The sequence below is a fragment of the Pelophylax lessonae genome (assembly GCF_965119305.1).
Source record: "Pelophylax lessonae genome assembly, chromosome: 10".
Classification (NCBI taxonomy): Eukaryota; Metazoa; Chordata; class Amphibia; order Anura; family Ranidae; genus Pelophylax; species Pelophylax lessonae.
This window is the reverse complement of record NC_138777.1, coordinates 167,509,675-167,535,455: the sequence shown is the minus strand read 5'-3', so window position 1 is coordinate 167,535,455 and position 25,781 is coordinate 167,509,675. Positions and strand designations below refer to the sequence as shown.

General features: G+C 41.9%; 1 protein-coding gene across 1 annotated transcript in view; it reads right to left on the bottom strand.

Annotated features, from left to right (window-relative positions):
• Positions 1 to 25,781, bottom strand: part of EML3 (EMAP like 3) — a 153,091-nt gene that overhangs the window by 8,246 nt on the left and 119,064 nt on the right. The window contains exons 16-22 of the mRNA XM_082270182.1: positions 21,883 to 22,014; positions 19,807 to 19,874; positions 17,747 to 17,835; positions 17,143 to 17,345; positions 11,106 to 11,193; positions 6,848 to 6,946; positions 4,028 to 4,158 (exon numbers count right to left, since the gene is read on the bottom strand). Coding sequence (XP_082126308.1) covers positions 4,028 to 4,158; positions 6,848 to 6,946; positions 11,106 to 11,193; positions 17,143 to 17,345; positions 17,747 to 17,835; positions 19,807 to 19,874; positions 21,883 to 22,014 — 810 coding nt within the window. The remainder of the gene's footprint in view (positions 1 to 4,027; positions 4,159 to 6,847; positions 6,947 to 11,105; positions 11,194 to 17,142; positions 17,346 to 17,746; positions 17,836 to 19,806; positions 19,875 to 21,882; positions 22,015 to 25,781) is intronic.

Here is a 25,781-nt window from a genome sequence, read left to right as displayed (position 1 = left end):
GTGGGCAACACGCTCAGACAGTACTTGGAAGCTACAGCCTCTTTCCGGAAGACAGATTATCTCTTCGTCCTATTGTCTGGGAAGAACAAAGGTATGCGTGCCTCTTCAAGATCAATTGCCTCCTGGATAGTAGAGGCAATTCAGTGGGCTTATAGAGAGAAGGGTCTGGTTCCTCCTAAAGCGGTGACTGCACATTCTACGCGTGGGGTCGCTACTTCATGGGCAGCTTCAAGACATGTCGCTCCGGATGTGGTCTGCAGAGCAGCGTCTTGGTCGTCCATTCATACATTTATGTCACATTATTGTGTTGAGCCGGCGGCTCTTTCTTCTGTTGGTTTTGGTGCTCAAGTATTATCTGTTGCAGGTGTTAATTAAAATTTATCAGCATCTGCCCACCCAATTGTGTTTTGGCGAGTTATTTCCCAAACGTATGCTGCCATGGAGTCTGTCAGGAAAACGGAAAATTTATATCAAATACTTACCGTAATTTTCCTTTCCTGATGGACTCCATGGCAGCAGGAGTCCCCTCCCAGTTCCTGAGTAGGCTAGTTACAGAACACGGATGCTGAAAGGGAGCAAGGATTTATGGGAGTGGGGTCCTATAGGGTAGGAGTGGAGGCGGGGCTACCCAAACGTATGCTGCCATGGAGTCCATCAGGAAAGGAAAATTACGGTAAGTATTTGATATAAATTTTCCGTTATTCGTGCAAAATTGTCCATGTGGTTCAACACATCAAAAAGATCAAATGTGATCCAAAAAATAAAAAAATCAACATTTAACAGCCCATAAATAATACTCTTCCACCGCTGTGCTTGACCTAATGATTGAAATAAAACAAATGTACATAAAGTGCCCATGTAATCTCTGAGACCCCTGTTTTACAAGGGAATCATAGCAAGCTGTTCCCTATACGGGATGTAATCAGATCTGTATTCCATTGTCTTTTGCTTAACCCCACCCTTCATAGGTGCAGGTACGGAATAACGATGTATGCAAATAGAATAATAGATGTTTTATATTCTATTTGCATAGATCGTTATCCCATACCTACACCTGTGAAGGGTGGGGTTAGGAAAGACAATGGAATACAGATCTGATTACATCCCGTATAGGGAACAGCTTGCTATGATTCACTTGTAAAACAGGGGTCATAGTGTATACCAAAGAAAGAGATTATCTACGATTTGCCACATGGAATGTTTAGTTACCTCCATCCTTAAGTATATATATATATATATAAAAACAAGGACAGAAATGTGGGACTTTAAATGAGGTTAACTAGACATGGAAGTTTATTGAATAAATACATAAACATATAAAATATTGTTACATGGACACATACAGAGATATAGCATTCAGTAGACTAAATAGTACATATTGAATCCAAAAATAATAATTATAATATTTCTAGTCTCAAGAATAAAATAAATACAATAAGCCCCCGTTCACACTGAGGCGACCTGTCAGGGGACCTGGTCGCCTGACAGGTCGCCTTCCATAGAGAAGCTGCGGACCCGTTCTAATAGGAGCGACACAAGTCGCTCCGACTTAGAAAAAGGGTCCGGAGCTTCTTTGGGGCGACCCGGAGCGACCTGCATAGACTTCAATGTTATGAAGTCCGTGCCGGCCGTTCCGAGGTCGCGGGGCGAGCAGCGCGCCGCGACCTATGAGGTCGCCCAGCAAAGTCGGGTCGCTGCAATGTGAATGGGGCCTAAGACATCATAATATCTGTGTGCTCACAGTCCTTGAATATGTCACAGTTTAATAATACATCTGAGTTAATTTGTAGGCTCGACGAGTTTCATGGACCTCCGTCCATTCATCAGGAGCTTAAATTTAAGTAATATGTCTAAAAATAAAGATATGGTTGTAATGATATACTTTTGTAACTTAAAAAAATATATAATAAGGGGTATGATGGACAGAACACTACCTTAAGCAGTGTCATAAATCCAAGAGCAATCCAGTATTGGAGAGGGAGACCGAAGCCGAACCAGGGAACGCCTGACCCGGGGCCGAGGCATGGATAACATCCAGCACACCCAGCACACCGGGGCAGCAGAGAGGAGAGGACAATGGAATACAACTTTAAAAACTCCAAGGGTTGTACTCCAGGGAGTTATAGTGGAGGCATGCTGGGGCCAAAAAGGGGTCTGAAAATGTATATATATATATAAAATAAGTAAATATATAGAGAGAATCCATCTTGGGGTCATAGTGTGCCAGTGAGCACTGGTGAAGGATTGCACGGGCACTTTATGTACATTTGTTTTATTTCAATCACTGTGTCAAGCAAGGAGGTAGAAGAGTATTATTTATGGGCTGTTAAATATTATTATTATTATTATTTCATGTACTTATATAGCGCTGTCAATTTACGCAGCGCTTTACATATACATTGCACATTCACATCAGTCCCTGCCCTCAAGGAGCTTACAATCTAAAATATTGATTATTTTTATATTTTGGATCATATTAGATTTTTTTGATGTGTAGAGCCACATGGACAATTTTGCACAAATAATATAATTTAACAGTTTTCAAATATAGACTTGATATGAGATTTTGTTGCACATGTGCTCAATATTGAGTTGTCCCACCCTTTGCAGCTATAACAGCTTCAACTCTTCTGGGAAGGCTGTCCACAAGGTTTAGGAGTGTGTCTATGGGAATGTTTGACCATTCTTCCAGAAACGCATTTGTGAGGTCAGGCACTGATGTTGGAGAGAAGGCCTGGCTCGAAGTCTCCGCTTTTATTCATCCCAAAGGTGTTCTATCTGGTTGAGGTCAGTCAAGTTCCTCCAACCCAAACTCATTCATCCATGGCTTATGGACCTTGCTTTAAGCAGAGTCCATAAAGACAAGTTTGGAATGGAGGAACTTGAGTGGCCTGCACAGAGTTCTGACCTCAATCCGATAGAACAGTTACTGTTGAGTAACCGTTCTTCTGGAAGCACATTTGTGAGATCAGGTACTGATGTTGGACGAGAAGGCCTTGCTCGCAGTCTCAGCTCTTATTTATCCTAAAGGTGTTCTATCAGGTTGAGGTCAGGACTCTGTGCAGGGCACTCAAGTTCCTCCTCCCCAAATTAACTCATCCCTGTCTTTATGGACCTTGCTTTGTGCACTGGTCCAAAAAATTTGGTGGAGGGGGGATTATGGTGGGGTTGTTTTTCAGGGGTTGGACTTGGCCCCTTAGTTCCAGTGAAGGGAACTTTTAAGGTGTCAGCATACCAAGACATTTTGAACAATTCCATCAACTTTTTGGGAACAGTTTGGGGATGGCTCCTTCCTGTTCTAACATAACTGCGCACCAGTGCCCAAAGCAAGGCCCATAGAGACACAGATGAGCAAGTTTAGGGTGGACGAACTTGACTGGCCTGCACAGAGTCCTGACCTCAACCCGATAGAACACCTTTGGTATGAATCAGAGCGGAGACTGCGAGCCAGGCCTTCTTGTCCAACATTAGTGCCTGACCTTACGAATGCGCTTCTGGAAGAATGGTCAAACATTCCCATAGACACACTCCTAAACCTTGTGGACAGCCTTCCCAGAAAAGTTGAAGCTGTTATAGCTGCAAAGGGTGGGCCAACTCAATATTGAACCCTATGGGCTAAGAATGGGATGCCATTAAAGTTCATGTGCGTGTAAAGGCAGACATCCCAATACTTTTGGTAATAAAGTGTATAGATACACACCCACACACAGTATTGTGACAAAGCAGTGTGAAAATGCAATACACAACAGGCTGATAAATAGTTTTGGCAATGAGAGGATGCCTGAGTTTCCTAAACAGGTAGCTTAAGAGAGGATTCCAGTAAAGGACAGGTGTGACAGGCATGACAACGTGCAACTTCCACATACACAGATCTATACTACTAAGACCTCTTTGCTAACTGGTAGGGTATGTACTGATTTTTGTTGTTGTTTGTGCAATTTACTCATATGATGTCAATCCAAGATGTTGTCACATGTAGGACTATTAGCGCTATCATTTCTATAGCTTGATGTCTCTAGAACTTTACCTTTGGTTTATTGCAGGGGTATCGGAAAAGGTGAACTTTACAGAAATCATCAGCAACAGAGATCATGGTCATATCACGAGAGCGAGCAAGTGCATTGATATCTGTCCCATCGGACCCCTCTGGCCATACACCTAGAAAGAAGAAAATGTTGGTCTTTTTATATACAAATTATTTGATTTGTACATTATGTTCTATTCAGATATACACAAATTAGCAGATGTTACACAAAGTGTTATGTCGGATGTGTATCAGCACTGCCACCTTTAAAGTGTCAGAGCAAAACCTGTATTATTAAAAATTACATCTTACATCATATATTTGCGCACATGGCATCCGCTTTTCTATCAGCACATTAGGATATTTAGGTGTATGCTACCACTCTATGTTCTATTTTTGTTTTTTTTGTTTTTTACAAACTTTGCACAGACTTGTGTCTGATACTTCAGAAAGTATGCATTTATAAATAGGGACTGTTGTTTTCTATTTGCTATAGGATCTAATACATGGTTTAGGTATGTTTAAAATATTTATTGTGTTGAAATTTGCATGAAATACAATATGTTGTAATATAGGAAATGTATTAATTTAATAAATCAGTGGTTGATACTGTCCGTTGGAGCTCTCAGAAGACAGTTTTGGTTTTCAGGTAAAAGTCTAAGTTTACTCAGAAATAAAAAAAAACAATAATAATAATAAAAATCAGCACAAAAGACATTACTTACAGTCAGCATGATGTATCCCGTGTGCTGCTGTATGCTCTGTCAGCTGGAATCCTTCTCCATCCATTCCCCTTTCCCCCACCATTTTAATCTTCAAGTGCGGCGGAGGTCAATAGAGCCAACAGAGCTGTGACAGGCACTCATTAATAGTGCCCAACTATGTCCAACCTTTCCGCTCCTCCTCCATTCATACAATCTGTACTATAACTTTTATATATATATATATATATATATATATATATATATATATATATATATAAAACATATATATAAAACAGGATCTATGAATGCGTAGGCAGGTGCAGTCTACTTTCTCCATCTGCAACGGCACTGCAGTTGAAGAGGAAATCAGGAGGAACATGGTTCCTCTATGGTTTCCTCAGTCATTGGAGAAGTGATCCAATTGGATGCTGCTGCCCCATATGACTTTGGAGACCATCTTGGGCCAGGCAGAGCCTTTTTAAGCCAACATCAAAAACTGAAACTGTGGACTCTGTAATCATGGACTTCGCTGTTTGAATCTGATATGCTTGTTTACATGACCTGTTTTTGAGTAGACATCTTTTATTTTGTTATTAATAAAAGCCTTATTGAGGATAATGCGCTAGGCTGGTGCGCCCTTTCTTTGTGTTTTTGTTTGCAGTGCTATGTTGACCACCGCGGTCGTAGAGGGCAGCAAGGTTTTGACATTGGGGATGCCAAGTATGAGTCCCGTGACAGGAGTAGTCTGGGAGCCCTATTTCTGGGAGCAGGAGTATGGTGCCAAGCAGTAGCAACATAAATTTCTTTTAGAGCCTTTTTAAGGCCCTGGCTCCCAGGCTTGACATGAATTTGTCAAGTTGGTAGAGTAGGGACAGGTACCCTGCCTGTGAGGGACAGTACTAGCTCTAGGGAAGTTCCTGGCAAGTAGAGAAAGCGTAGGGTTGGGACAGCCAGGCTGCATTCTGTCCCCTCTCAACAGATGCTGTCAGTCTGGCTGGAATCTGCATCTTCAAGTTGTTGAAAACTGGGTAGCCTTCCCACGAGTTGATTGTGAACTGTTGCTAAATTACTTCAACACAAGTTTTACGTTGTACCCCTTTGTGTGAATTATTGCCACCGCACAAATTGCACCCCATCCACAAATGGAGGACATAAACTTTCAATCATTCACCCATCCTCCATTCATAGATCGTGTTTCATTCATAGAAGCTGTAGTACAAATGGAGGAGCTGTACGAAAAGGGAGAGCATAGTCAGATATTATTGATGAGTGACTGTCACACCTCTGTAAGCTCTATTAACCACCACTGCACAGAAGGATGGAGGGGGAAGGGATAGAGGGTTGATGGAGGAGGATTTTAAAGTGGAACTAAATCCAACAATTTATCGGTTTCAGAAAACAGTTACATTCCTGGAATGCTAACTGTCTGATTTGCTTGTTCTTTCAACCAAACTGTCAAACCACCAAAGGGCTGGTGTCATAACTGGTCACAAGTGATAGCATCGTGGCAACTGCAGATCAAACAAAGGCTAAGATGGCAGCTTCCTTGGCTGAAAAGGATAGGAGGGTTTAGTTCCGCTTTAAGCCAATAGAGTAGACAACAGCACAAGGGACACATCCTACTGACTATAAGTAATGTCCCTTGTTCCAACTGAACTCATCAAATTACTGCAAGTTGCAGCTGAAGCAGGGTTAGCATATTTTTCACAGGCCAGGTTTGAACACGAATTCTGAGTTTCCCTGAAGACTAGTTATAATGGACAAGAGGACAGTGCATGATACACTTCCCACACTCCCATTTTCCCCATATTAGTCTAATTATCACCAGCACTATCCTAAATGTAAATTTAACTGAGTGAATCAGAAAATAAGCTCTACCTCCAAAAAGCACTCAAATCCTCTTTTACAAACTGTATGTGAATCTACAACAATCTTCTCATTTTTTTATTACAAGCAATAAATTGGCAGTCTCCAACAGTCATCTGTTCACATTTTAGTAGCCAGGAAAACACACCCCACACACATCGATTATACAGTGCAGTCTCATTGTATGTGCTGATGTGCAAGAACAGCACCAATAAGAAACCAGATATACATTGTCAAAGTAGAAATCACTTACCAAAGACATGGTAACCCAGCACACAAGTGTAAGTTGCCCACTCACGGTCTCTGCTCTCAAATCTGTTCCGGAGAAGCTTACAGCCACCAGCAATATCCCCTATCATATGAATAAGACCAAAAAAAGGGAAATTAATAACAACTGCAGTATAAAGAGGCTATAAATTCTGATATACACTTTTTTTATTCCTCTTAAAGTGAAAATAGGACTAAAAAATGTGCAATAAAAAGCCTTGTTTATTTCTGCACAACAAGCCTCTAGTTTGGCTCATGTTCCCTCTCACAGTTCCCTGCTATCTCTTCCTATCCTATAACAGCAAACGCCAACTGCATGTAAGAGGGGCTATGATTATCTATATGGTGGCCCCAATTCGCTAGAACCCCTGCCCCACTTCTTCTGAGATAGGACAGTGACTCACTGCTAGTAGATAGAAGCTTTTGCCATATTGTGCCCAACTCTTGGCCATAGACCCGCCCACAACATCCCCAACCATAGGCCTTTATTTCCAAGAAGCAAGGAATGTCCACACAAGAACTCTTCATCACACATTCCCATACACAAGAGCAAACCTTCTGTAGCAGTCACTCAGACACAGAATGTTAGCACGTAATTATTAAGTGATCTTCCATTTACTCCACAGGGTTGGGACCCACCTCACTGTATACTAGAATGGTAGAACCACTGCATTTTGCTTTTGACAAACTGAGATTAACCAGGTGCTTTTCTGTAGTATTTAAGTCTCTCTCTCTCTCTCTCTCGCTCCATAGCTCTGCTTAGCCCTGCACCCTCCCAAATGTTACTTCACTCAAAGTGTACTAATACTCATGTCAGAGAACACTTAGCCTGGCCTAAAGGGCCCTTTGCAACCCACCCACAGTCCATATCATACCATAACTAGAGTCAGGGCGACTTTAAGTTTCTTCTAGCTGTTAAATGTCCTCATCTGGAGCTTCAGCCATGTGAAGGGCCCTTGCAGTAACCGACTACATCCACGTGGCTGTGGGGCGTTTGATTCCAACACCCTGCCTCACAAGGCTCCTCTCATTCTGGCATTTATATGGTCACTAACTCCACCCATGACATCACAATAGGAAAACTTTGACAAAAATTGGGGATTTGCTTCAGACCAGTGTTCTAGAGTGCCACATCCCTTTGACATGCAAAAAATTGGGGGGATTCCCCTAGTTGGGACTTTTTAGGCACAAGAATTGTAACAATATTGAATGTTCAAGTTGAATTTATTTAGTACAAAAAATAGGTGATTAAATAGTGATTTAAAATCAGCAAGCAGCAGTTAATAACAAGATATACAACCATGCATGTTTTTTAGAACCTGAAGCCCAACATGTTTCGAAGATACAATTTTCTTCTTCTTCAGGGGCGGTTCTTAACATTGCTAGGGTTAAATCTTGTATAGAATTTTTGATGCTTGCAATGCTTGTTAAAAACAACAGGTTGACCGCGATGGAACTGGCAGTATTATTTCCCTTGTGAGAATCAACTGAGATATCTCCCTTCATATGCTAGATAACAGATCAAGCCTCATGGGTGTCCCTCAAAGCAGGCAACTGAAGTCCAAAAAGCAAGGACGCCAGGACTAGCGCTGAGACTCACAGGTACTTATATTTGTAGCATATTGCACGTAACTGACTTTTCCACGGCTTCCAACCAGCAAAGTGCTGGTCTGATCTGTTATCTAGCATATGAAGGGAGATATCTCAGTTGATTCTCACAAGGGAAATAATACTGCCAGTTCCATCGCGGTCAACCTGTTGTTTTTAACAAGCATTGCAAGCATCAAAAATTCTATACAAGATTTAACCCTAGCATTGTTAAGAACCGCCCCTGAAGAAGAAGAAAATTGTATCTTCGAAACATGTTGGGCTTCAGGTTCTAAAAAAACATGCATGGTTGTATATCTTGTTATTAACTGCTGCTTGCTGATTTTTAATCCCCATTTAATCACCTATTTTTTGTACTAAATAAATTCAACTTGAACATTCAATATTGTTACAATTCTTTTGCCTAAAAAGTCCCAACTAGGGGAATCCCCCCAATTTTTTAACTTTGACAAAAAGGGGATCTAACACCCACTTACATAATTTGCTATTACCACACTATTTTGGAACAGAGCCACCTAGTGGTGAATTAGCTAACTGCACCTACTAACATGCAACTATCACCTTCTTCCCAGACCTATAGGCCAGCCTGTAAATGATGCCATTGTTATGTATTTGTGTAGAAAGCAACCGTTAATACTGACAGGTTTGGTTTTGTCTAGGATCATTACTATGACAAGTAAAGGTATGAATGTGTCCCCAGCTGCCTCCTGCTGGTAGTAACACCAAAAGGAAATACAGGGATACAACATTTCTATTCCTAGATTGGTTCCCAGTGTCCATACCTTCGGACATTGCATTGGTAAGTAGGTGCAGCTAGTTAGGTGTGGGTGCATAAGTTTGCTTCCTCGGCAAAGCCATACACTAGTAGAATTTTGTTAGTAGTTTTTTGTTTTAAGAATTTTTCTTTGATTTTCTTATTTTTAGTGGGGTCAAATCAACATTCATTTTTGACCACAGTGACAAGAAAATTAGAAGGAGCAGGATGGAAATTTTTTCTCAAACTAACATGTAGCACTGCCCCCATAGGACCTGCTTAAATCGGATTCCCCTGGGTTACCCATAGCAATGGACAATTGAACTTTTAGCTTTAAGTCCTCGGCTCAGTCAATAAACAGTCCAGGGGATTTTTTTTTTTTGTATTTTATTTTGGAACTGGTATGGGAGAAGGGATGAGTGGGATAGTCCAACTAGCAACTATGCACAAACTTGAGGACACTATCTGAGGTGTGTGTGGCAAGGCCACTGCTTCACTTTGCCACTGAGGTGAAGATTTCAAAGGTGAACTGTATGTTGAGGTTCTCTTCAGGGTCTAACTTGGCACCCCTTTCCTTACTCACTGTGTGCGCTGGCTCTTGTCCACTGACTTTCCCTGGAGCGGTCCCCTTCCTGGGCAGACCCTTGGCAAGCTCCCTGGTACTCACAGACACTGTTTTTCACAGGAATCTCTGCCACTGCTCCACTGTCAGTTCCACCGGACCACACAGCTCATGCCCACACTTCTGGACCACAAGGCCGACTGCCTGTGACCACTTTCCAACCTGACAGGAGGAGAGACAGACGTCGCCCTCCTCCCGGGACCTGGCTTCCCGCCCAAAGACCTCCTACCTCATGTGCTCTTGGGTTTTATTTCCAATCACATGATGCACCTCTCCAGGTGCCAACCCACTGGGATGGTTACAAAAATCCTGTGTATCATTGGCCAGGTTTCATTCACCTTCCAACAGGCCTCCCTATTGGATACAGTGGGTACATTCCCTCAGACCAGATGAATACACACTGAGCACAATGAGCAACCCTAACTAACGATCAGGCTCCCCTGATAAGCAGATGGAGCAAAACAAATGCTTTTATCTAGCACCTGACTAGGAGGGTGCTACAAACATATTCTGACAGTGTACATGGTTTTCATTTGAAAAAGTCCTTTCCGATTTTGAAGTGCTTTTGAATGACATTGTCAAGTCATCAAATGTACTGAGAATTTTCATACAAATGTTCATATGAATTTTAGTATGCAGTCGAAAAATCTACTATTGCAGCACAGTGGTGTAGTGGTTAGCACTTTCACCTAGCAGCAAGAGGGTCGCTGGTTCGAATCCCAACCACGACACTACCTGCTTGGAGTTTGCATGTTCTCCCTGTGCCTGCGTGGGTTTCCTCCGGGTGCTCCGGTTTCCTCCCACACTCCAAAGACATGCTGGTAGGTTAATTGGATTCTGTATAAAAAAAAAAGAAAATTGGCCCTGCTATGAATGTGAGTTAGGGAACTTAGATTGTAAGCTCCTTGAGGATATGGACTGATGTGAATGTGCAATGTAAAGCGTTGCGTAAATTGACAGCGCTATATAAGTACCTGAAATAAATAAATAATTGTATGGCCAGCCAAAGAGAAAGTTGAATGTGCACCAAACAGTTCAAATGTCTGGCCACAAACAATAGGGATGAGTTGCAAAAAACAAAGGCTGGCAAGAAACCTGAAACCAAGCTTTTGGCTCCAGTGTAGCTGCCACTATGGTGTCATGACAGTCTTTGTATCGAATTTTGGGTAGTTTCCAGTTGCACTTTCATCCACAAATTCTTCAGTTAATATGTGATATATGATGATACATAGTATGAAACACACCATGAATAATACTTACAGTAGAGAATCTCATAGTCACCAGAGTTTGACATGATATATTTCCCATCCTTTGACCAGTCCAAATGTGTTATGAAGCTAGAATGACCCTTTAATTAAGAAAGGAAGAGTATTAGGGGTGCACTATGGGAATAAAGAACAGTAAACTGGATGAATAACGCAGATCACAATATTACATAGAATAAAGAAGTATTAAAAGCAGACTATTATGGTAAAAAACAGTGTTCTGAATCCTGACATAAAGCAAGAATAAAAAGAAAACAACAAAAGATTGTTTGGCAGATAGATTGCTCAGATACAGCCTGTTAATTGCCTCTCCTTAATTGAGTACATTCAGCTTAGACTTTTTCTTGTAAATATGGTTTTCTAGTATGTAGATTACCCATGCAAAAGAGAAACAGGCCTGTCATTTCAACAAAAGCTATGAAACTAAAGCTATTTTTTGAAAGAGGTAATACACTATCAGTGCTTGGTCAAATGTTTTTCAGTGTAAAAAAAAAATAAGGTCAGTGATTTTAACCATTTAGCTTTCTTTTAGCATCCATATTTGAAAGTGTCTGTAAGTAACCGGAATTGTAACACCTGAATTAAAAAAAGTATTTTACACTTAAAATATTCATGTAGGTGTGGGTGTGACCAAAAGCGGCATGTGAGCGGTCGCATCTCACAGAGCTCCCGGTACTGATCCTGCATTGATTTTGCTCCCAGCTAGCAAGACACCCTGCTTTTTGTGCACAGACCAGTGTTAATTTTGGCAGCAAATTTCAATTTAGTTTTAGTCTTAGTCTTAGGACTAAAATGGCATTTTAGTTTTAGTCCCATATTAGTCTTCTGCAAGTGTTTTAGTTTTAGTCGTATTTAGTCGACTAAAACTCCAATATATTTTAGTCGACTAAATGTCTTACATTTTAGTCGACTAAAGCTCATTTTAGTCATCTATAATCGAATGGGTGTAGTTCAATTGTAATTTGTAATGCATTATTTAAGCATTTCTCTACAATTTCCAAAATTATTATATAGTACTGCTGGTCCTGGAGTGAAAAATCTAATATTCAAAATCTAAATTTTCATTTAGTTTTAGTTATAGTCTTTTGACTAAAATGCCATTTTAGTTTTAGTCGTATTTTAGTCTTAAGACTAAAATGCCATTTTAGTTTTAGTCGTATTTTAGTCATCTGAATTATGTTAGTCGACGAAAACGTTTTAGTCGGTTTTAGTCGACGAAATTAACACTGGCACAGACCTACCAGCGCCTTATGCTGTCCCGACAGAGCATCCAAAACCTTCGATCGGCTGGTATGGTGACCCGCAAGAGCAAGGAGAACGGGGCACACTCAAACTCCAAAAATTGCGCTCCTGCGGCCCTGCATCAGCGAGGCCCATGAGGCACAGATAAGGGATACAGTGAGTACTCTGCCCAAGACCCCAAAGGTGTCAGGGAAGATCCTCCCAAAGACATTCTATACTATGCCCAGAAACTGTCTACCACACCAGGGCAGGCACCTGAGGAGGACTTAGAGGCCATGCCAGCTGCTATCTTCCAAACTGAGACTAGGGATAAGCAGCCCACACAAGGCCCCTCTGCCGGATCTGAATAAACTCCTTCAGACACTGAGGAGGGAGAAGAGGAGGGTGAACAGCCAACACTAGCAGATCTGCTTAGAGCGGTGAATAAATGCACAGTCTCTGTGAACACGCTTAAAGTAGATTTTGGAGGCCTAAGGGAGGAGATGGGCTTCATGAGAAAGGACCTGCAGAAGATCACAGAGCACACGACTGCAGTTGAAAGAAGAGTCAGTGAGGTGGAAAATAGGCTCACCCCAGTCATCAGAGAAGTGCAATTCACTGCAAGGATGGCAAAGGCTACAGAGATGCGGGCTGAGGATATTGAGAACCGCCTCAGACGCGATAACATTCACATTGAGGGACTCCCTGAAGAGGTGGAGGGAAGGGACCCCACAGAATTTGTGGATCGTTGGCTCCTGGAGCTATTCGTCAAAGAAGCCTTCACCCCTTTGTACTCGGTGGAGCGGGCGCACCATGTGCCTCCTAGGCCGCTTCCTCCTGGCCGCCTGCCACATACCCTCCTAGCCAGATTTTCTGAATTACAAGGATAAGGAGATTTTCCTTCGGCGGATCAGGGAAAAGAGAAATATACAGTTTAATGGGACCAGGATTTCATTCTACCCATATTTTTCAGCTGAAGTACAGCATAGCCGAGCCCGTTATGCAGATGTAAAGAAAAGGCTTCAGCGCCTTCAAGTTACCTATGCCATGTTATTCCCTGCTAAATTAAGGATCACTGTGAAAGGGCATCCGCACTTTTTGAGTCACCAGTTGACGCCTCAGACTGGCTAACGAGCAACCCCTGCAACAGGAGCGGAGAGAAGCTGCAGAGGACGACTGATGATCTTCCCTCTCTGCATAAGTGAGAGCACTCTACATGGTTCTACACCTCTAGCTGGGAGAAATATTACACTTTTTGCATCAAGTGGTGAGCATCAAGTTTAGCTACACTTTGAAAAGCTTTTCCCCCTTGCAAATTTCAAGTCCGGGTGGCTGTTGCTCACAGGACGCATGAAAGGAGTGACCTGTTGTTCTTCATGACTGCCCAATACCTTAGCTTTTTGCTCTTATCTTTTTTTGTTTTCCTTCCACATCACGCTAACCTATGAGTGCCTAGATTGGGCACATCCATATGCCCTGATGGGATATGTCAACACCAAAGTTGATGCAAAATCATGTTTTGACTGTGTAGTTGCACGGTTTTGTTCTACTTTTCTTTTTATGCAAAGCCAGAGACCGTTACTATTCTTCCCATGATCCAGTGTGGTTGCTCTTTGAATCCCAACCCCTTCCCATTGAAGTTATACAGTATAATGTCCTCACTATGGGGCCCTTGCAGCCTGGGGGGAGCTTCCTACTATTAATGCTGAACTACCTGCTACTTGTCCCATGTATGGCAGCCTCCTCAGATTGCTCATCTATCCAACACCTCAAGATGACTGCGATCCTGATTTTTCCCAGGAACATTAGGGGGCTCCAGAACCCTCTTAGACGTACCATGCTATCCACCATTCTTGTAAAGCACTTTCCAGCTATTTGTGTCATTCAAGAAACCTACCTTACTCTGGACACAGTGTCTTGCGTAAACTTTTTATGGGTGGGATGGGCGTTCCACTCCACTCATACCTCTTATTCAGGGTGGATGAATGTATTGGTACACCGAACTATAGACTTCCAAGTCTTTGATAAGCTCATAGATCCTGAAGGGAGATATGTATTTTTGCTATGCCGTATTTATCTGCTTAAATGTATATTAGCATTTATCTATGTCCTACCTCCATTCAACTCTGAGGTACAAAGTACTTAGAAGGTTACTGATATACCAGCTGTACCATCCGGGGGTCCCCTTATTTATAAAGGGTGATTTGAACTGTATTCTAGACTGGGATTTGGACAGGCACCCTCTGATCCTAGACGGGAATAGCAATCACCGTACAGCGCTTTTAAAATTCATGGAAGAAGTGGGATGGATAGACCCTTGGCGGTTTCCGGCACCCAAAACAGAAACAATGCTCATGCTTCTCAAAAACATACAATTCCCTGTCTAGGATCGATTACTGCTTGTGTACTTCGCCGGCTCTCCACTTAATACATAATATATACAATATGTCCAAAGGGGTATCTCTGACTACTCCCCAGTGCTAGTCTATCTAGATGCTAAAGCCCTTTCGAACCTGCCAAGGGCACCCTGGAAGCTTAATGCATTCTGGTTACATCTTTTCTCTTCTCACACCTTCATAGTTACTCAAATATCAACATTTTGGCAACATTACTCTGGTAGTCCCAATAGCTGTACAACCTGGGAGGCCTTTAAAGCATACAGTATCTGCGGGGTATATTAATATCAGAAATGACTGCCCTTAAGAAAGCCTCTACATCCCTCAGAGATCAAACTGCACAGCTGGTAGACCTTCTGGAAGCAGAGTTTATAGCCAACCCTTCAGATGGTAATAGAGAAGCGTGGATCTCTGCACAAGAGGCTCTGAATAGGGTGGATACCTCAGCTGCAGATAAGAAACACTTTTTTAACAGAGGGGCTTTCTATGAGGAGGGGGAGCAGACCGGTTGCCTCTTGGCTAGGATAGTTGTCTCACCAGAAATCACTGTCCATTGGTGCTCTGCGTACCCAAAGTGGGATAGTTGTAAATGCACCAGATGCGATTATGTCTGAACTACTGGGATTCTATTCGGACCTATACTGCTCCAAACAAACACTCCCTAGATTCTTTACATGAGTATCTGCGGATCGTGGAATTACCTCGCCTGTCGGACCCTCACAAAAAATTCCCAAACTCCAAGGCCCCGAGAGACGATGGCCTCCCAATAGAGGTGTACAAACAGTATTGGGGGTTTATTCTTCCTCACCTTCCTAAGGTTTTTAAGGAAGCTAGAAGACATTAGAATCTACCTGACTCAGTGTCCATAGCTAATATTATTTTGTTGCTAAAACCGGGGAAAGATCTGCTAGATTCTGGCTCATACAGACCTATTTCTCTTTTACAGAGTGATGTGAAAATCCTGGCTAAAGTATTGGCTTTGCGTTTAAATAAGGTTATTGCTACTATCATACACTCAGATCAATCTGGATTTATACCTCAAAAATCCACCTCCATCAATTTACGTAGGCCATATGTCATTCTTCAGTCCCAGGCTGATAATAGGGGAGATAGGGCTCTACTGTCGTTGGATTCCCATAAGGCCTTCTACAGCGTAGTATGGCAAAACCTATGGGCCACTATAGAAAAATTTGGCTTTAGGAAGATCTTCCTCTCTGGGTAAAACTATTGTGTAGTTCTCCCCAAATGGCCATTAGAGAGGCAGGATGTATCTCACCCACTTTTTCTCTAGGTAGGGGCACTCGTCAAGGGTGCCCATTATCCCCCTTACTCTTCGCCATAGCCATTGAGCCATTGGTGGCTCTTATCCGTGCTAATTTATCTATCAGGGGGTTTCAATATGGGGACATTCAAGATAAGGTGATGCTCTATGCGGATGACACCATGCTCCTCCTACGTGATACGGACGCCTCGCTTCGGGAGGCCATGGCAGTCATCACCTAGTTTGGTGAGTACTCGGGAATCACCATAAATTGGTCCAAGTCCTCCATTATGCTGTTAGATGACACCTACAATAGTACAGGGACTGTTCTTCATGACATTCCCATAACCTCTAGTTTCAAGTACTTGGGAATAGTTGTTACCCCCAGCCAGTTTGACTATGTACAACTGAAATTATCCCTCTTACTTAACCGCATTAAAAAGAAGGCAAAACTTTGGTCCAGACTTAAACTCTCGGTGGTAGGGAAAATGTATCTAATCAAAATTATTTTTATGCCACAACTTCTTCATGTTTTACACAATACTCCGGTGGTTACCCCCCCCTAAAAATGTTTTGAATTATCAACTCTATGTTTAGAATTTATTTTTTTTGGCATTCTAGACCTCCTAGAATAACGCTGGAACAAATGTAGAGACCAAAGGAGGGGGGAGGCCTGGCTTTACCGAACCCCTGGTTATATTACCTCGCTGCCCAGTTACAACATATAGCTAGAGCTATGGTTCGGGGAGATGCTCCAACTAACCCATCCACGCGCATTCTCCTTCATGTGACGGGAGCGAACAGTGTAGCCATGGAGGCTTTGACCTTTAGTAAATCCATGACATTGGAATTTATTTTGTTTTGTTTATATTCTCAATAAAGCTTTTTTTGAGATAAAAAAAATATTCATGCAGGTGGAACTATGACACAGGTGCTACTAAGACTACATTAGTGCCTCTGCTAGGTGCAATGCATTTTAAGTGCATTTTACATATGGTAATATTCATCCCTATAGAAGCTGTGTAGTGGTGGAAACCAAAGGTGGTGCAAACTTTTTCAGTAACAAAGCATGCCAAAATGCATAAGGGTAAATGCAGCCTAAAGCATTTGGTAAGATGTATACACTATTGAGTTAAAAGCGAGTTATCCCTCACCATGCATTTTCCATGTCGTATGTACCGCTGTACTCTGTCAGACACATTATTATCCCCTTCGCTTTTAGGACTTTCTCCCTCCTCTTGAGAATCTTTCTCTTCTAATGAGCTGTCTCTTGAATAGTCACCCTTGCGATCTTTGTTTCCTGTGCTGTATATGTAGATGACGTTGTCATGGGATCCAATAGCCAGGTAATTCCCATCTTTGGAGTAAAAAAAGCAGAAGAAAAAGAGAAAAATCAGACTGACAATGTGAACAAGGAGATAACCAAAATCAGGAGTAGATATGACATTTTTTAGAAAAATCTAAAGCTACACATACATGGATCAAAATTCCCTGGTGAACTGGTTGAATGTTACTCCATGTATGAGCATGCTGTCTATCAATCAAGTCCTGTACAACAAGCCTGTTGGGTTTTTCCTGAACGATCAGTGCACCTGCTATAGCCTGCAGCTCTGATCAATGTCTTCTGACAGTGGGAAGGACTCAATGTGGATGGGGGAATTGGGTCATTTTTTTTTCCGTTCAACCTGCTGAGCTTGTATGATCGTGTATGGGCTGCCTAAGCTTGCCTATGAATACTGTTATCTTAGTTCTTCTTACCTGGTGAGTACCTGACCACAGAGAGCTGTTCATTTCCATCAGAGTGCGCAGACAGAATACTGTGAGAATGCATGTCCACCACCAACCACCTGTAAAGACATGTACAACAATGATATCACTATGAAGAAGGGCCAAAAGTATAAACTTTTTTTTAGTTTTGAATAGATGGAACAGGGATTAAAACACCTGTCAGGTTATTGCTGTCTGTGCGGGAGATTCACCCTCTCTTTTTGTCATGTTTACCATTATCATTGAAAGTAAAAGTATAAGAAAATCCTTAATTTTGGGTTGACAGGGGTCATAACCTTCCCTTACGCTATCCAAAGATAAAAAAAATTATATATTTAGTTCTACTTTAATAGCCAACATGACCATGCCTAGGATAGCAATGCTTCTAGGGCAGTGATGGTGAACCTTGGCACCCCAGATGTTTTGGAACTACTTTTCCCATGATGCTCATCTACACTGCAGAGTGCATGAGCATCATGGGAAATGTAGTTCCAAAACATCTGGGGTGCCAGGGTTTGCCATCACTGTTCTAGGGAGAGCACACAAGTTGCCAATGAATGAATTCCCTTGTATCATAAAAGATTCTAGACGTATACACTGCCTGCTTCTGGTGGGTCCTCGTTCTGCTGTCCTGGCACAGTTGGTTTGCTTTTATTGTTGCAATAGTGTAATGTGCAGTTGCAGTTCACCCACTCTTAGTTTCTACAACCTAAATAAAACTGTTAGCGGAATGCCTTAACAGTTTTCCCTAATTATATATTTTGTTTTTTATAATTCTTAATTTTATGTTGCAAAAAGAAATTACAGGCAGTTATACACCTTAGTATTTCAGAACAATCCAGAGAGACATACAGCATACAATGTTATGTGAACAATCATAGAACCAATTGTATGACAAAAAGTACAACGGAAATATAGTGAGACTGTGTGCAACAGGTTAGAGACATTACATCAAACCCTCACCCACCCTAAACAACTTAACTACCCTAATCTTCGGTACTCGGTGATGTAGACTGAGCAATCTACCTTTCTAAACCCCCCCCCCCTTGAAATGTGTGCCCTTTGTGGCTAGGATGTTCAATCTTGCTGGTGTCATACTAATGATACCATAGGAAGGGGCAGCACAAGAAAGTTTACCTGGGGCACTTTAAATCTGGCCCTGCTTAAAGTGTAAGATAATCAATGTACTTTTAACAGCAGAGAGTAAGAAGTCAGTACAATAAACTTTAGTTGTATGTATTATAAACCTAAAATGGTATAATATATAATTTACCAAGAAAGCACATTTATAAAGATCAATTTATCAAGACTGGTAACCTACAGTTATGAGTAATAAGTGTGGAAAGCCTATTAGGACAGGCTTCGATTTATTTTTTCTTCATTTTTCTCAAAATGTTTAAACATTTAAAAAAAAGTCTTATAGGCCTACAGATTATGGGATGAAGTGAAACACTAGACAAACCTTTTTTGTTTTTCATTTTGAAAAAGGTGCTGAAAAAAGAGACCTCTGTCAAGTTTAGCTCTGAACCTAGAAGTGCTTCTGGGTATTTTCAGCCTAGAGGAGATCAGTGAACTGTAGATCATCAGTTTTCTCTATCTCGCCACTCTGATTTCTACTTTAGAGGTCTCGTGCTCACAGAAGAGCCAGAAGAGCCCAGAAACAACAAGATGGGAGCAGACCTACATTATTTAACTGTTTTGCATAGTTTGGGTATTTTATCTTATATCCAATTTGTCTGGTTAACAAGATCTATCAAATAAATTATACACTTGTAAACTGTGAAAAAAAATACCATTATGTTGCTTTTGATGTTATGAAAGCAAAGAGAAAAACACCATTGAATTGAGCTCAGAGTTGCCCCTGCCACCTACTGTACAGCCATGGGCCAGATGTAAGGGTGATATACTTTGATGTGGTGACTATCAAATTGCTGGAATTTCTATAGCTGTGTTTTGATACCTCCAAGAGGAGTAGATAATATGAACAGGACATCTAAGAAAGATACACAGTAGATTTGTAAGAGAAATTGGAAATGTAATGACAGTCTTACTTTCCTGTGCTCAGACCCACACAGGCTTCTCTTCCATTAGGGTGGAAATCTGCACACAAACCAGGATCCTACAATAAATAAAGTAAATGATGTCTGTATAAGTTCATTTGTTAATATACTTTTATGTACATCCTTTGTTCTTAAAAAAAGACACTGCACCTCATGTTTTAGTATATTTAAGAACTACTCAACCTGCACCTTAAAAACATGAAGGGGGTACCCAGAATGGTTGTGAAGCAAAAGATGCTGGTTGAGGAAGCTCAGACAGATATAATGTACACAGCTATATTGTCATAAACTCACAGTTACGCCAGTTTAGTATGGTAAAACATCAACAGTCATAAAATATAAAAAAGGGAAGCATCAATTATTAAGGGTAGCTCATTTCCCTTACAATACATCCCAACACAAAATGTCCTTGACCTGGAAAAAATGGTTAGTTAGTCTTCTAAAGTTGTTTATTTGATATCAGTGGCATATAATAATCATTTCACAGACTTCAGAACAGGCACTGTTATTCTTAAGGATAATTAATCGAATTATTTCTGCATTTCTACCCATAATCATGTGTTTTAGAGCTACAGCAACAGTATGAAACGGTATCATGTGACCATGATATTACTTCATGGGACACGCGGCTGTCAGCTGGTACACAAGCAGTCACCTCTCCATTGCTTATTATTGTCCTTTACTTATACTAGGATGCTCTATCAGATGTTTCTATACAATAATTGTAATAATACAGGAATGATCATTAAAATATTGCCTCTTCATTGTGATAATTAACGATTTGCTTCTTGTGATCATGCTTTGCTTTGCTGTAAAAGTATGACTGAAAATTTCAGCACCAAGCCTTATTTATGAAAGTTCGTTGTCTTAATCCCCTTCTTCCATCATAGCCGCAAGTAGCTGCTCTGATTACCCAAAGCTGAGAAAAGAACTCTCGGGTCTGCTGATTTGTCCAAGCTCTGGTCCCAACCATATTAGACCAGGCATTGGAATGTTTTCTGTAAAATTAGTGGCCATTAGGGTTGCCATATTAATTTAGATGATGGTCTCCCAATCCAGCTGTTTTAGGTGCATTGCATAGCAGTCTCATGTCTGCGGGTTAGCCAAAGTCAGCCACTTTCAGGGCTGGGGAGTTGATTGGGCAGGTTAGAAAACCTGACTTGATTGCTATATTGTTCTCTGCTTATAAGACATTTTTGGGCTGGGGAGTTGATTGGGCAGGTTAGAAAACCTGACTTGATTGCTATATTGTTCTCTGCTTATAAGACATTTTTGTCCTTCTTTCCCCCTCTCTATCTCCCTCCCCTCTCCATAGATGCAAAAGCTGAGCATACAGCTGCAAAAATCAAACAGAAGTTCTGCAACTTCATGTGATGCATTTAAAATCTTCCTTTATTGACTACTCGACAGTAAACATAACTTTAATACAGCAAAGTTATTGCATTTCAGCCGGTCCTCCCTTGCTTGTACATGTAGTGCTCTTCATGTTCTTCGTGGTTTTATGCAAATAAAGGTATTTGAATCTCAGTTTGGTTTGCAGCCATTCTGACTTTCCTTTCATCAGCATTTCAGCTAATCAGCCTAAATGACTAAGGTTGATTAAAGCTGAAACGCGTCAACTTCTCTGTATCATGGCTGTGTTTACTGTGTTGAGGAGCTTCTATTGGTGTTATAATGTTACAGCTGTGCAGCTGTGGATCGTGCATCCCGTCTGCTCAAGGTATTTCTTCAATTCACAGGGTTGTAGCACTTTACTTTTGTTTTGTTTCTTACAGCTGAAAATTGTCAGCCAAACAGCACCTGCAGCCAATCAGCTGCAGGCACTGTTCAGGTATATCCTGACAACAGGTGCTAAGAGCTGTTAGAATACAATAGACTGGCAGGGGGGGATTCATCCATCCACACCATTTGCATGGGTGGCTGAACAAAATCTTACAAAAGAATAGATTGCAGCATTCTGATGATCGTTTGCCTTTAGGGATGGTTAGATAATGCCTGCATGGTCAACCACTATCTAATGTCCATGTGCATATTAAGGATAAGTCACTTTGTCAATCCATAACTCACCTCCAGAATGCATGCCCAACTTAGTGTGTGACCACTACCATTCCAGATGCACAACTGTTTGTCATGTCCACAAGTCATAAAAATATTTTGGGTAGGGTGTGTGGCCAGTCCCCACAGCTCATCTGTGTGCCCCTGCAAAAAAATAAATAAAATGCAACATAAATACATATTCGTAATATAATGTAACTGGCTAGAATGCAGAAAAATGGTCTGATGCATGTCTGTGCTTTCTCATAAAGCGATAGCTTCCCACAGACTTTGATTCCCGCAAACATCACCTGACAATGTGCATGCTGGCACAATCCAACAAGCAAAAGGTATTTTTTAGGAAGGAACTTTCCCATAAATGTACAAACTCAGACTGGCTCAGAATGCATGTTTTTTGCCTACAGTATAGAAAAAAAGGAGAGGGGAAAGCAGAAAACTACCCTTGGAGCTGGGTTATATCAGCTGGGAAAATGTATCCTGTTCAGTCTCTTTTTTAGCCATGGGAAGGTGTGAAGTGGGTAAAGATTTATGATTGTTTCACCAAATTGGCAGCAACTGGTAGGATCAGGTAAAATAATCCTATATATGTACGCAGTCCTTAGCATAGGGGTTTACATTTTCAGCAACAGCCTTAAAGTGAACTGGCACCTAATAATTATGTGTATGGAGCTTTTAATGCTTACTCCAGACTTGGGACCCCCCCCCCCCCTCGTTTGCCCCTTCTCTCATTGTAGCTTCTCAACTGACCCATAAGAATAAATGCACAGTATATTTACCTTTTCTTTCAGGTGTCATTGGTCAGATCGCACAACAGCATAAGTTGCCTTCATCGTCTTCCTTCTTTGGCATAGGGTGAATCCTAAATGCTGCAGAGAGCTGTGCCTCATAGTGATATGGCACCCCTACCTATAGCTTTCTTCTGTGAGTCCAGAGCGGAGGGTAAGCACTTGACACTCTGGGCTCACATGAACTGTGTTAAAGGACCCTGAGCATCTTCTAACTTGGAAGAGGATCAGTGTGTCTCCGTAGGAGAACTGGCAACATTGCCAGTAATATCAATGGATGTTCCTGGCGCATCCCTGGCCGCCTTGGCGTGAGAATGGCGAACGCGCATGCGCGAAGACAAATTGGTGCGAACGCAATTTGCGACAGATGTAGCCCTCTGCTGGCCTATAAAAGGTGGCCATAGGATCAGACTCATTGCTGGATTATCTCTCAGTTTCCTTGCGTTCCTGTGCTTCCTATGTTCTGCTTTGATCTCCTGTTGTGACCTCGGCTTTTTCCTGACTCCGTTTGATCTCCTCTTCCTGGTTTCACCCTTGGGATCCTATATTGACCTTGCTTCTGTTACCTACCATGTATGACCCCGGCTTGCTCCAAGGCTTTGGCTATTCCTGCTGTCTCCTGTGCATTACCTCGGCTTCTTCCACGGTTCCCGCTGCCTGCTCCAGTCCCAGATCTCAGCCAGTTCCTGTCTCCTCTACTAGAGACTATTCCTCGGCATCAGGTAGCCCGGCTACTCCAGAGCCCTTGAAGACTTCTACTCTGCTGTGGTTCCAGTCTGTTCCAGTAGGCTCTTGGATTTCCCCAGGATCTACCTACCTGCCTGCAACTGGTAACCCGTGCCAATTTGGGCGCCACACCCTCTGTACCACCTCCAGGGGTGTGCCGCACTGAGCCGCAAGGGGAGCCCTCTCAGCATCTCGGCCTCGGATCAGATAACCCTGACACAGTGGTAAAATGATGAGCAGTGTTGGATTGCTGAATAGTGAGTGTATGGGGACAGAGCTGGAGAGATAAGGTAGATATAGCAGCCAGGGATGCTTTTTTATTTTCTAAAAGATGCTGGGTACTGTCATTTTTAACTCTTTCTATATTTTTTGTCCAAGTTTGAATTGGGTTTTAAACTTCAGGATAAAAAAGGCATGTATCATAGGCAGTGCTGTTACAACCAGCCTGCTCAGTTTTGTTTTGTTTTTAATCACTTGGTTTTAATTATGTACAGTACTTTAACAAGTTACAATAATATTCTATGTTTTTAAATCTGCCGTTTTATTGAAAGCTACTGGTGATCCTGCCGAGAAGGTCCTTTTTCATCTACTTCCTGTCTTAGTTTGACAATGCTGTGTCTCCCCATTGTGCTCCTGCATTGTAAACCTGTCACACACTCCTAATAGATACTACAAGGAGCTGTGCTGACACACTTTGCACTGGTAAGCTGCACTGTTGTCATCATCAGGAAACAATTTCATACACAAAGCCAAGTACTTATTATTTCTTGGACATTAAGGTCTTATGCATACTGGATGTTTTTTAGCTGCTCCTAGGGGCGTCTGGCATTTTTTTTTTCCTGCCTCTAAACGCCCTTCCATGTTAGCCTATGTGTCCATGCACACATAAGCTTTTAGCAGCGTTTAGCAGCAGGAGAGTTCAGAAGCAAGAAATAAAAAACAAACTGCTAGTGCAACACTTAAAACTTGTAAACATATGTAAACGCACTTTCATGCTAGGCGAGTTAAGCGATTAAGCGTCAGCTTATTTCAATGGCCAGAATTCTGGCCAATGAAATGAATTGATGTCCAAATGCTTGATGCGACTTAACATGGTACACACTTTAACAAGTGTCAGGCGTATTTTTTTTTGCCTAACTGAACCAAAATTTGGTCTCACTTGCACGGATGCAGCAGTACTCTGTGCTATAGCTGCATACAAACCAGACGAATAGATGTGTCAGGTTTGTGTGCAGCCAGAAGCGTCAGCCCTAAATGAAACCTGCCCGTGTACAGGGCCAGTCAGAGGTCCTAATCATGTGAACAGAGGCGGCCATTGGTTTATAATAAGTACAAATCTGGCTGCACTGCTGCAGGTCATGGCTGTTTGCACAAGTGTGCATGGGGGATAGTATCTCCACCAGCAAGAACCACAGATTTTTACCAGCAGTTGCCAATTTGGATGAACCCTAAAATAAAAAGGTGTGGATTCCACTCTAATCTGCCACTACCCCTATTTTCTGAATCAGTTTGTATTTTTGCAGGATTAAGCTAAATGGGACCTCAAGGTGATCAGGACAGTAATGATGCCACATGAACTCCTATCATACTTAATGACCAACTCAAGTCCCAAGTTCCAGTGTTATATCGGAGTTCCACTCAAAAGTGGAACTTCCGCTTTAAGTGGTCCTGACCCCCTGACATGCCACCCCCTGACATTTGGCATGTCATTTTTTTTTGGGGGGGGAGCGGGTACCTACTTTTTGACAGGTACCCACTCCCACTTCCGCTCGGGCCGCCTAGGTGGCTCGGGCAGAAGTTCTCCCCCCTCCCTTCCTGCAATCTTCTTCAACAAGTCACAGGTCCCAGAAGATTGCCAGTCCATTCGGGACTCGCAGCCGCAAGCTGTCACAGCCGCAAGCCGTCACAGCCGGGTGCCCACACTAGAGATGCCGGCGCCACGGGGAGAAGAAGGAGAGATCCGAGGCTCCCCCCATCCGCATTGCTGGACCGTGGGACAGGTGAGTATGCATTTATTAAAAGTCAGCAGCTACACTTTTTGTAGCTGCTGACTTTTAATAAACAAAAGAGCCAGTGGAACTCTGCTTTAAAATGAGAGATGAAAATGATATATCTATGAAAGTACAGAAGTTTATGTAAAATTCTTATGAAGGAAAACTGTAATGGTTTTGGGTCAATTTTACTGCACTTTAGCCATCAATGCTCTTAACACAGTCTGATTAGAGGATAAGTTCAACTTTTTTTTTCCTAAATTCCAGCTCCCCTATGTGCCAATATATCATAAATCACTTCACCTCTGCAAGATTTCCCCCCTTCCTGACCAGGCCATTTTTTGCGATTCGGCACTCCAATACTTTAACTGACAATTGCGCAGTCATGCGACACTGTACCCAATTAGAA